Source organism: Mixophyes fleayi, chromosome 8 (assembly GCF_038048845.1).
Source record: "Mixophyes fleayi isolate aMixFle1 chromosome 8, aMixFle1.hap1, whole genome shotgun sequence".
In the NCBI taxonomy this organism is placed as follows: Eukaryota; Metazoa; Chordata; class Amphibia; order Anura; family Limnodynastidae; genus Mixophyes; species Mixophyes fleayi.
The window spans coordinates 37,907,185-37,920,621 of NC_134409.1; the positions used below are offsets into that span (position 1 = coordinate 37,907,185).

The 13,437-nt window shown below is 41.8% G+C and overlaps 1 protein-coding gene across 1 annotated transcript in view; it reads right to left on the bottom strand.

The window, feature by feature from the left end:
* The window catches only part of EPHX4 (epoxide hydrolase 4), a 70,120-nt gene extending 65,704 nt beyond the window's left edge, over positions 1–4,416 (bottom strand). The window contains exon 1 of the mRNA XM_075182385.1: positions 4,086–4,416. Within this exon, the coding sequence (XP_075038486.1) occupies positions 4,086–4,331 (246 nt within the window). The 5' untranslated portion in view covers positions 4,332–4,416. The remainder of the gene's footprint in view (positions 1–4,085) is intronic.
* Positions 4,417–13,437: the final 9,021 nt, after the last annotated feature.

Here is a 13,437-nt window from a genome sequence, read left to right on the forward strand (position 1 = left end):
AATGATGTCATCCACAGAAAAACAGTAAAGAACTGCTGAATGGGCAGTGGTGAATAACAGCTGTTCTGATTGGCTGAAGAGGGGGCTCTGCATTGTATACTGGTCATCAGAGGTAGCTTGCTGTGTTTTTTGCGGCCATCAGAAAGAGCCCTGCAGCATTCACTGTGGGAGGAAATGTATCAACTGCCGATTTTTTTAACTCACCACTATTCAGCGAGTTTCCAGTGAAAATTTAAACCGGCAGTGGCTTTAAAGGCATTGTTTTACCTTTAAAGCCATTGCCGCTTTAAATTTTCACTGCAAACTCGCCTATTAGCGGAAAGTTGAAAAAAATCAGCAGTTGACACATTTACCGCCTGGTGTCTCAAACACAGGGCCATTGATCACTTTGAAAATGTATAACTGATATATGAAGTAGTGATAAGCAGCAATAGAAAATCTTCCATATCACCTATTACTAATAAATAGATCCCCTTTGGAGTTCGCCACTTCCTCAAATATTATCGAACACTCATCTTACTCAATGTGTTCTCCTTCATTCTCCCCCAGGACATCGGATTTGGGTAGACATTTAGCCCGCTCTCAGCGACACCCATTCACCCTGTTCGCTTCTATGGTTGAAACCACAACATCGATTCCCCTCCTCACACCACCCCCACCGCTGGCATTTTTGCTCTCTAGCTGATCCCATACAATCTCCTCTTATAATTTGGCACCCAACGCTTGGCATATGACATCCTTATGGAACAGCCCTCTTTCTCTCTTGGACTCCACGCAGTCCAATTCCCTCACTGGACAAGTCATGACATTAGATGCCTCACTGATCTAGCTCCTCTCTCCAATTTTCCCCATCTTTGCCAAAATGCAGACACATTTTCGTATCCAATCGATTTGCTTCTTACAGCATCTCCAACTTCGTCACCTGTATGACATCATCCAACACACAATTGTTGATATCATCTTTCTTCTCCGTTGGTGTCTTTTTGTTCTCTCCACTCCTCTCGATGGATTCCCAAGGTTCTGGAACACACCCAGAAACTCAATACACACATTCTTTGTGCCATAAGATGCCACATTTCCCTCTTCTGGAAAAACCCAGATCCGGCTCTTCTCCCATCTATCATTAATCGCATATGGCAGGTTTATCATATCGAATATATCACCAGCATTCTCCGCCACACCCCCTGTCCAATTATTCACTAGTGCCTGAAGTCCCTGGACGGAGTGTTACGGGTCCTCACCTCACCTCACCCCCCCCCCCCCGGCTTTCTTAGGCCTTTTCCTGTTTCTCTCAGTCATTTTCTGTTCTTCAGCTTCTTTATCCTCCTTCTTTCATTCCCTTGACTAGTTTCTCCCCCTCTCTCCCTTTCCCTCCATTTCTCTCTACACTTCACTCCCCTTGATACAAAATGTTTTTAGCTATATGTTATCTATGCTCCTGGAAACTGATTATTGTTTTGACTCATATGTTATGTAGGTTTTCCTTCCTCTGTTTTTTTACTTGAAAAAAAGTAAATAAAATGTTTATAAAAATAAATAAATAATACAAATAGACCCCTTAAAGTGTTATGTAACTTCAGCCACAATATAGCTACAATAACCAGGAATTTCCACTTTTATTAGCATTTTGTAATGCATTATAATGGATTTGTGTGCAGAGTTGGAGACTAGCTTGGTTGTTGAGTCAGACTCATGATCTTATAACAACATAGAAATGCCCTTGGTATACTGGACATTAGATAGGAGCGGTGCATTTTATATTGGTAAGATTGGGCTCTGTTGGCTTTGATTAAAGCTCTTGCACTGTTTCTCTTATTCTACTGTCAAAGTAAAATCATTTCCACAAGGTTGAAAACCAACACCCAGAAATCTTGGGGGTCTATTTATCATATAGAGCATAAAACTATTTACTTGTTAAATTGGGCGACAGATGATTTTTGTTGCAGTGATAGAAGATCTTTAATATCAGCTCATTTTGATAAGTAGACCCTCTATTGGTGTCCGCTGCAATGGTTAATGTATCTGCACAGGTGGACCCCATCACTGACCTTTGCCCTGGTCACATTTAGCCTAAACCCAAGCTTGCTTATAAAAAATTCAATTTTGTACCAGTGCCCCCAGCCAAATATGCCAATGATAGAATAAATTGCTTAACTAACTGCATTATTTGCCAATTGAGTTGAAAATGAAATAAAAAGAGCCTATCAATCAAAGCTGCTTTGTCAAGGTTTTCTATACCACAATAAAATCTGTATAAAATCAGAAATACAAACTAATATGATTAGTAATATACAAATGATTACAAAATAATCGAAAATTTGCATCAGATCACTTTGGTAAACCATACACACTAGCAGAGTCTTACATAATACAATACAGTGTTCAAACAGCAGGCACATAATTCAAGTTATTTATCAATAACAATATACTTTTGACAGGAGTCACCACATAATAATCTGATCTGGGTTTTCCTAGAGAACATAAAATGTAAGCAGATTATTATGACTTCCAGTAATTTGTTCTACTGCCCAAAGTACACTTTACACTTGTGGCCAGATCAGATTGCCAGCTGTGACTCTCTGTGTTACTCTATATCTGTGATGTCAGAACTACCAGCAGTCTCTGAGTAAATATTGATATGCTGAATATTTAGCAGACATACCACTTCTTTCAACGGATGTTTTAACTGTGAACAATGGGCTGCTTAGTAACACGTAACCTTGAAAAAATGGCATGCGTTTACTAAGTGCCCCTTAACAGAGCCAAATCTCCTAATAATTTTGGTCAAGTGCTTAATCATGTCATGGACACCAGCTTCCACCTGTGATGCCAATTGAAGAGATAATTACTACTAAGGTGCAGTAATTGCCTCAATGACAAAGCGAGCTGCATGTTTACACTCAGCTAGGCTGTATGAATTGTTATTCTACTAACGTGGCATTGAACACACAGTGAAAGAAGGTGATCTGCAAAACCACTACGTGCTCAGAGGATACAAAAATACCGTATAATGGATGGAGAGACTGTGAAACAGGCAGAACACCAATATTTATATTAATGGTCTTTTATATTCTAAAGGGGGTCAGCAGAACGTCTCCATCCAGCATGTTAAAGGGTTAAGCTACTGCAAACTGCCAGTGGTGATATTTAGGATACAATATTGTATAAAGAAAATAGATAAAATATTGTATAAAGAAAAAGGATAAAATATTATATAAAGAAAATCCTAGCACAGAAAACAATTTAGTTTTAATAGGGAAAAACATTATATTGCAACCTCATCCACGCACACATAGTTAACAACACAAAGTACACATGGCCATAGGTTAGAAGGATACAGGAAAATCCAGTAGGATGACTGAGCCATTGTTGTGTGCCAGGAATGACTACCAAGCACAAAGTAACACAGTACTGATTATCTCTTTACAGACATGAGAGACACCAGCAGTGAACTGCAATTACTGAGGGGGATTGAATGACAAATTTGCTACACATCTCTTAAAAGCAATTTCTGAAAGATGTAGTGGCATAATTGTTCTTGAAATAACACAATAGGCTATCAATATTACATTAAGATTTATAAATGCAAAGTAACACACTATTATACCCAAGATACACTTTATAATACTTTATAATTTGGCATCAGAATATATTACTTGCAGTATGATAATAATACATGTTGTATATTGGCTTCTCTGAAGAGTTACCTCTACTAACACAGCAGAAACAGTTTATTGTATCAATGTTATATTGATTTATTACAGTGCTTCCAATGTCGTTTATTGTCTGCTCTGCAGTATAACAACTCCTAATGATTGATACAGTGTCTGGTAATGTGTGTTGCAGCGACAGAGATTGTGTTATAACACTCAGCTGTCATGCGATATAAAACTAAGTGAGGGTTTGAATACTGCATTCAGCCTCTCCAAGGAAGTGAGAATTAATTGCAGTCATGATGAATACAAGTTTGAAGTTACTCCAATGTTTTCTAGATAGAAAGTCTGGGATGATGCACAATACGTATGACCATTAAGGCGTACTGATAATGTGTACATAACTGATAAAGTCCAGGAAAATATTTTTACCTTGATCCGCACATAGCAGTGTGTGCCCAGGAAATGATCATTTAGGCAGCATGGGGTGACCTCCCTGGGGATCCTCTGGAAGGTCCTCCTTGGTCTGATTAGAATGCTGCAGAAAAGTTTGACAAGCGCAGTGCAGGCGCAGAGCAGGCAATAGGAGTACACCAGCGTCCAGAAAGCCGCAGCGCGCAGGCAGCCCGGCAGGGCAAGCATGCTGTCTACAAACAGCGACATGCTGTGCCTAGGCATCCAACTGGCGAGGACACCCTCAAGTGGCAAGGAGAGCTGTGCGAGAAGTCATGGAAACAAGGGGAAGAAAAGCAAGAGGAGGAGAGTGAGGCAGTGACGAGCTCAGTGCAATGAGAGATGATGCTGCCTCTTAAAGGGGACATATGATAAGGGTACAACCTTGACTGCATCTAGTGTGTGTAACAGCCCTGCTTCATTTTACAAGTCTGTATATGACACCAAATGCATTTATTTAAATGTTGGTATCTTTGGACAGGACAGACTCACAGATAAAGAAAATATGGTTACATTCATTTTATATGTGTAGGAAAATACAATTATCATCAGACAGTATATGTTAAACCTCTTAGCCCTCACAATGACATACAAGTACAATGACATGTCGTCCACTCAGCAGACGGGGAGGACTCAGAAGCTGTTAAAACACTTGCAGTGCTGTCAGTCACAGTTCTACCTATAGAAATCATTGTGTCTTCATGAGTAGAACTTGGCTGCTCAGCGTTAGATAACGACACTGTTAATGTTGTATATGTATAGTGAATCTACTTAGACAAGATCTAATAGGGCGCTTCACTCAGGTGTGCAGCTGTGTAAATACCTCAGAGTTTCCACACACAACTCCACAATAAAATGCACTGTAATACACAAAATGGTACGTACACTGGCGCTCCCGTTCTTGAAACACAGAGAACTTCTAAATCAGAGAGATACACTCCCTCAATCCTCTCATCATGTGAGGTACATAATAAAAAAGAAAGAAAACCAACATAGCATAATAACGTAAAACATCAAGTATAGTCCACCACCACTATGGGCATGTATGGAGTGTTCAAAACTTGGTGATGATAATAAGTTTCAATACAGCACCCGTGATCCTTCCTCCAATTTCCTCCCCCTCAGGGTATGAGCTTACATTCAGGAAGTCAAATATAGGCCTGTAGAATAATTCAATGGTCCCGTACCAAATGTCCAAGATAAAAGTGCCTGTATACAATAAATAATTATTGTATACAGGCACTTTTATCTTTGGATATTTGGTACGGAGCCATTTTTATTGATTCTGATCATATTCATTGATTTTACTAGTTGCACTGTTTTATCAGGAATAAATGTATTTGTGAGATAATGCACCAGTGCGGTTGCTTTGTTTCCTTCTTTTGTATATTTCTATATGTTTGGAGTGGAGTGTGACAACACACGTACTGAGACGTCTGTAAGGAAACGGAGAATTATTCTACAGGCCTATATTTGACTTCCTGAATGTAAGCTCATACCCTGAGGGGGAGGAAATTGGAGGAAGGATCACGGGTGCTGTATTGAAACTTATTATCATCACCAAGTTTTGAACACTCCATACATGCCCATAGTGGTGGTGGACTATACTTGATGTTTACGTTATTATGCTATGTTGGTTTTCTTTCTTTTTTATTTTGTATATGTATAGTGTTTGCAGTCAGTTTTGGATGAATAACTGAACTAATATCTCAGATTACATTTTTGTTCATCTATGAACTATTTTACATGACAAGTGAGGAGCTACCAAGAAATGCAATAAAACATTTAAATCTACTAATTCCCACTATCCTTAATAGACCAGGGATAGATGTTGCCTATAGCAACCAATCAAATTCTAGCTGTCGTTTTGTAGAATGTACTAAATAAATAACAAGAATCTGATTGGTTGCTGTAGGCAACATCTCCACTATTCAAATCCGCCAGAAACTCTCAGCTTGATAAATTTACCCCCAGGTATTTCAGAAGTTGTAAGGTAAGCATTGCTGTCTCAAGACAAAAATAGTGTCAACAAGGTTCAGGAGTGCAGTATTTTCCAGAATAATTCAAGCCCTAGACAGCGGTTCCCAAAGTGTGCGCCGTGGCTCCCAGGGGTGCCGAGGCGCTGTCACAGGGGTGCCGCAGGCAAGCCAGAAAAAAAACCCACAAAAAACAAAACAAAAAAACAAAAAAAAACAAAAAAAAAACCTTACCAATCCTCGCAGCGTCCGGGACCCAGCATCATCCTCTCTCCCGCAGCTGACAGCTGCGGGAGAGAGGAGGATGCTGCAGCTGGCCGCGGCAGAGGGGGTATCGTGACAAGGGGCAGAGGAGGCAGCGTGAGAAGGGCCAGAGGAGGCAGCGTGACAAGGGGCAGAGGGGGCAGTGTGACAAGGGGCAGAGTGGGCAGCGTGACAAGGTGCAGAGGGGGCAGCGTGACAAGGGGCAGAGTGGGCAGCGTGACAAGGGGCAGAGAGGGCAGCGTGACAAGGGGCAGAGGAGGCAGCATGACAAGGGGCAGAGGGGGCAGCGTGACAAAGGGCAGAGGGGGCAGCGTGACAAGGGGCAGAGGGGGCAGTGTGAAAAAGCGGCAGACTGGGCAGCGTGACAAGGGGCAGAGGAGGCAGCGTGACAAGGGGCAGAGGAGGCAGCGTGACAAGGGTAGAGGAGGCAGCGTGACAAGGGGCAGAGGGGGCAGCGTGACAAGGGGCAGAGGAGGCAGCGTGACAAGGGGCAGATGGGGCAGCGTGACAAGGGGCAGAGGAGGCAGCGTGACAAGGGGCAGAGTGGGCAGCGTGACAAGAGGCAGACAGGGCAGCATTAGAGGATGCAGAGGGGGCAGCATGAGAGGATGCAGAGGGGGCAGCGTGAGTGGATGTAGAGGGGGCAGAGTGAGAGGGGGCAGAGTGTGTGGAGATGAAGGAGGCACAGTGTGAGTTAGCTGTCAATTATTCTTTGACCGAAATATAATTGAAAAAAATATATAAAAATATTCTTTTCCCTTGGATTTATATGTATTATTTTTGCATACAACTAAATAAGTATATCTGTTCTGACCTAAATACTTATTAAGTTTTTTTGACCCAACTACGTCTAAAACAGGACTGCTCTGTAATTATTTTGGAGGGGTGCCTTGAAAAAATTATGGAGACTCTAATGGTGCCGCGAACTGCAAAAGTTTGGGAACCACTGCCCTAGAACAAGGGAAATCCATTAACATTTGGTGAGGTAAGGAAATTTCAGGGGTTTAAATATTATTTTATTAATAGAGTAGTAGATGCTTGAACAAACTCCAAGCTGTTTTAGTTTGAAAGACAAGTGAGGTGTTAGATTGGCGCTTTGTACACAGCAATTCATAGCATTTACTGGCTCCTGTGCTGGCTGGTTGGAGTGAAAGGGAAATGCCCCTCCCCTGTTCCACCAGTGTGATTCAAATAAAGATTGCATGCTGCATCTTAATTACTCCTGCATAACAGGAGGAGCGGGTCCCTTTCATATAGGCCTGTCACCACTTGAGGAGTGGTATCACCTTCATAGATAAGCCCTGCGTGACACTGTCCTAAATTAACTAAACACGTTTGGAATTAATACAGTTCCAGAGACACTAAATAATCCATAGTAACACTAATTTGTTGGGCCCTATAGCAAAAAATGTATTGAGGGGTAAGCTTTACAGTCTCCATAGGTAGACACTATACTCTTCTGAGCAAGTGGGGGGCCAACGCATATGGAGCAAAGTCCCGTTTTGGCTTTCAGGTCTTGTATAAGTTCCCCATATAGAAACCAAGTGTTAGGAACCCCTCCAGCCGCTACAGCACAACCCGGAGTCTGCTCCGTCAGTCAGGTGTTCACTGGAGCCCCTAGTGGAGGGGACAGACTTGGCCGCAGACTGACAGAGGGTCGTGAAGTGTGTACCGGCTGGGGAGAACCCAGGTAAGTGAAGTGAAGTCCAGGCAAGGATCAAGGGCCGGCAGCAGACTGCAAATCCAATAAACAGGCCGAGGTCAAGGGTCACGAGCAAATAGGAAGGTCGGTTAACATGCCAGAGGTCGGGGTCATAAGAAACACATGCAGGGTCCAAATCCAGGCAAGGGGTCATACACGGGCAATCCAACAGAATATCCAAAGGACAGGAGCTAAGAGCAGAGCAGGTCAGCAGACTGGTAACAGAAGCTGTAACCGGCTGTGAGGCTGCAGACCTCACTGCCTTAAATACTGGTAGCCACTCAGAGCCTAGCTCTGCAAATGCCCACAGGAGGCACCAATAAAAGGGCCAAGCCCCCTTAGTTAATTAGCCCACAGGCTGTCATTTGCGCGCATGCGCCCGGCTTGCAGCACTGCCGGGACGCAGCGCTACACAGGAGGCAGGAAGTGGAAATGACGTCTCGGTCGTCAAGGTGACGGCCGGGACGCCAGGGGGAGCCAGAGGCGAGCCGTGGCGGCTGTGAGTACCGCCGCGGCTCGTGACACCAAGACACCAATGTCACTTTATGATGCCCTTGAAAAATACTGAAGAAAGAAAAATTGGTAGTGTAAATTAAAGCAGATGTCCATCCAAATATATCAATATTATCCCCTCCCCCATAGAAATCAATATAACAGGTATTAGATGCCGTGGACCACTTCTATTTTGCACACATGATAAGCAGCTCTTTATTGGAACTCAGTTTTAAAATTTCTGCAGCCTGGCACTAGGCAATTGGTACTTACAGACACTGTTGACACCCAAATTTATCTGTTCTCTCCAGATCTCTCACCATCTGTTTTGGGCCATGTTCCTTTCTGCCATTTTATCTTGGCTGTCCTCTTACCATCTCAATCTCAGGGGTCTATTTACTAAGCTACGATGAGCCAAACATCTGGAGAATACAGCTGATTTCTCATGACAATGGTCATCACAGCTCTACTTTTAATTTATCAAGGGGTTTAAGTAGGAGCAAACAGAGATTTCTCCTGCCCAAACTTGTTTAATGTTGGTTACTGCAGTTCCCATAGACTTCTATGGGGACTGCGGTGTGACCCAATTTAACAATTGGGTGAATTACTTTTCACCATCAACTTTAAACCACAAAGATGGTGTTGTTTAATTCCACTTCATATAGTGTGCCAATTCACAGTGGAATCAAACACTTTTCTTACATTTAACATTTTGAAAGACTATATTTTATCTGACTTGATGTTGTTGTTTGCACCATTTATTATTCAATTTTCCTGTTTTTTTACTTGGCATATGAAGATTGTATTTAGGTACAATCTTATTTGGATAAGACTGCAAACATGGGAGCACCCTAAATAACTATACTACTTTTCATTATAATATAGAATGCCTCTTGAAGCAAGACTGGTGTAAATTAACACAGAGTACAGTAATCACACAGAAGCCCTTCTAGAGTGCAGAAGATAATTACCACAGTGTCTGGGGAATCTGAGTTGAGCTATATGGGAATAGCTTGTAGATGCAGACCAGTAGACAGAAGCCAGAAGACAAACAGAAATAGACTTGACTGATGCCACCCAATATCAGGAGTCCAATACAGCAGAGCCAGAACCCAGCAGATTTGTAGGATGCAATCCAGACATCAGAATACAAATAATGCAGAACCAGGAATTAGTGCAAGGTCAGGAATAAACTTGGACAAGATAAACCGGACAAGATATGACACTATCAGCTATTCAGGGAAGACACACCTACACCACAGCTCAGAATTTACTGAAATCAAGGATGCAGGGAACAGTTTTCCAGAGGGAGACAGTGTCACACAAGACACTGCAAACATTTTAATGCATGCACTTGTAATCTTCCATATTGACTATTACAATGTCATTCTTACTTGTCTTCCCCTAACCACATTTTCATCCATATAAACTATTTTAAATACAGCAATTAATTTTCCCTTTCCATCATTGGCAGCCTGTATTTTACAGAATCCAATATAAAAACTTCTACTAATATACTAAGCCACTAACAAAACTGCAGCATCATACCTCTCATTACTTGCCTCAAATATCTCCCAATTCGAACCCTTTGCTTTACCTAACATTTTTACCTCTCATTACCTGTTCATCTACAACTGTACACACCGTTTTGGTGCGTAGTTGACATGGTTGGTGAGCATTTAGTAGCCAAGCGGCACCAGCAGCAGTGGTCAGTAACGGAAAATTACTGATATCAAGCAAAACCCCAAACACTGTTTAAGACCCCGGCAGTACTAAGACACTTCACATGCTCCCTCGTTGTTCGCGAGATGGCGGTAAGGACACTCATGCAATCTGAGTCCTTATGCACCACTCCACAATACCCTAGACATACCTTATATATATATATAGACTCTTGATTGAGCATTCATTCCATACAATATTCACTAAGGACTGGGAACGTGAGTTGGATACAGTTATACCTGAACCAGAATGGGGGGGACATACTCCAGTATACCCAAGCAAGTTCAGTCTATGTGAGGGTGATTGAAATGCAATATATAATATAATAATATAATATTGACTCGTGGTACCGGTGTCCCAGCCTACTAGCTAAAATGTTCCCGGGGTCTCAGATCTTTGTTGGAGTTGTCAAATGGCATCGGGCACTCCATTACATATCTGGGGGTTAATGTATCATGCTGAGAGTTTTCCGGCGGGTTTGAAAAGTGGAGATGTTGCCTATAGCAACCAGTAAGATTCCTGCTTTCATTTTGTAGAATGTACTAAATAGATGATAGCTAGATTCTGATTGGTTTTTCAAACGCGCCAGAAAATTCTCAGCTTGATACATTTACCCCCTGGTGGGAATGCACGTCTCTCAGATCTTTCTGGGATACAGTCTTATTTATCTCCAAAGCAATTGTGGGAATTGAGATACCTAATTGTCCAAAATACTGGCTACTCAACAATATCAAAATGCCAATTTCCCAATATAAACAGTTCTCTGTAAAGTACCTCAGTAGTGCAGCAAAGGCTGTGATACCGGTCCACTGGAGATCCCCAATAGCTCCTTCTATAAAAGAATGGTTTGCACACCTGGACTTCTATATGTCAATGGACGAGATAATTTATTCCTTGGCTGATAATCATAGAGTATACTACCTGCTGTGGTCTGAATGTACAATGTGGTGCCTTTGAACTCTATCCATTCAGTGGAACAAGTGAAGCTCAACCCCCCTTCCTTCCCCGTCTTTCAGTCGCTATTCTCTATCCAATAGAGTCGTTAAACAAATACGCATCTCTTGGTGTATTCACGCATATTTTTAAATGCAGAACTTGATGTTTATTTTCTCAGTTAATTGTACGAACCGCCTCGTGGGTGTTGTAAATATGTGAATGTTATTTAACAAACCGCCAAAAGTAATGTTCAATCGTGTTTATTGTTACATACATATGTAAATGCTGTTTTATTTTTAAAACTAAAGCCCTTCCTGTCACAGGAGTATGTGCCGACTACTCTATTATGAGAATAAAGACAGTGGGAGTCAGTTAGATCAGCCCCCCGCATCTTGGACAGAGCCAAGCCAGCAGTGTAATGATAAAAAAAAACAAAGAAGCAAACCAATAATTATGACCCTTCCACATTGCAAACCTAATAGTTTAAAAAATCAATAATACTTTTTGTTGGCAATGCAATTTTTATAACCAATATTTTATTGATTTTCACAGTAATAAAACAATATAATACAAGTCACATATAATAGATGACAAAGGAACATTCAGTTATATGTATAGGCATGCCCGATACAGATCTCACACAGGTTAACATTAAAATATAATAACTGGTTGTACATAGATTATAAACTGTATATATAATCAAGGATATTTCAAAGACAGTAAGGTGATGGTAAATGCATATATTTCCATTGTAGTCTAATGACTTAATGTTAATAACCAATATTTTGTTGATTTTCACAATAATATAACAAAATAAAATAATAATAATAATAATAATAATAATAATAATGTTTTATTAGTCACATAGAATAGATGACATGACTTTGGGGTCTATATATTAAGGTAAAAAGCCCTAGGTGCAGCAATAACAGGCTTTTCCTATTTAACAAAGAACTTTCCGGCAGAGCTTTTTGTATGGTAAGCCTCTTTACAGTAAGTAAAGGAGGGTAACCAGGCCAATAGATGGAGGTAAACTGATTGTTAGGGAAGCCGAGGTCAAGCCGAGCGGTCTGTGAAGTACACAAGGAGTATCCAAATTTAAGCCTCTGTACAGCTGCTGCACTCCTTATCACCAAAGGAAAAAATGCTCTATTATTTTTTTCCTGTCTTTATTAAAGTCCTTTTTTTTTTTAATAACTTTTTAAAAAAAATTGAATCTGCCAGCCTGTGCAGATTGGGCCCTAACTGGCCTGGCAAGTAGTAAGTCTCCTCTTACTGCTACCAGTCAGTATCACAAGGGAACCGTCAGGCACTGTCCCTGTGTCTGCCCGTTCACACAGGGACGGCCGCCTTCTCTCTGCCCGGAAGCCGCGTCTGGTTGCCTAGCAACCAGACACATTAAGCCTGGCGGCTTCTTCTGCACATGCGCGTCCCGTCTCTAGGCAACAGGACAATGTTCAGGGACCCGGCGGCGGCTGCATACGTCAACGCCACTGGTAATTACACATCCTAACTGATCTACTGTGTACCGACCCGGCTTGTCAGTTAACCCTTCTCCTGCTGAATCCCTGGCTTATCTACATCAACTGATCTACTGTGTACCGACCCGGCTTGTCAATTAACCCTTCTCCTGCTGAGTCCCTGGCTTATCTGTATCAACTGATCTACTGTGTACCGACCCGGCTTGTCAATTAACCCTTCTCCTGCTGAATCCCTGGCTTATCTGCACCAACTGATCTACTGTGTACCGACCCGGCTTTTCAGTTAACCCTTCTCCTGCTGAATCCCTGGCTTATCTGCATCAACTGATCTACTGTGTACCGACCCAGCTTGTCAATTAACCCTTCTCCTGCTGAATCCCTGGCTTATCTGCACCAACTGATCTACTGTGTACCGACCCGGCTTGTCAATTAACCCTTCTCCTGCTGAATCCCTGGCTTATCTGCACCAACTGATCTACTGTGTACCGACCCGGCTTGTCAATTAACCCTTCTCCTGCTGAATCCCTGGCTTATCTGCACCAACTGATCTACTGTGTACCGACCCGGCTTGTCAGTTAACCCTTCTCCTGCTGAATCCCTGGCTTAACTGCATCAACTGCATATAAAACATTATTTTATATGCCATTATTTTGTTTTTCCTGATTGTACATTTACAAGTTTCTACTTTTTACCTGTTATTATTCTACTATTTATATGCCTTTATCTTGTTTTTCCTGATTTTATATTTACCAGCAACT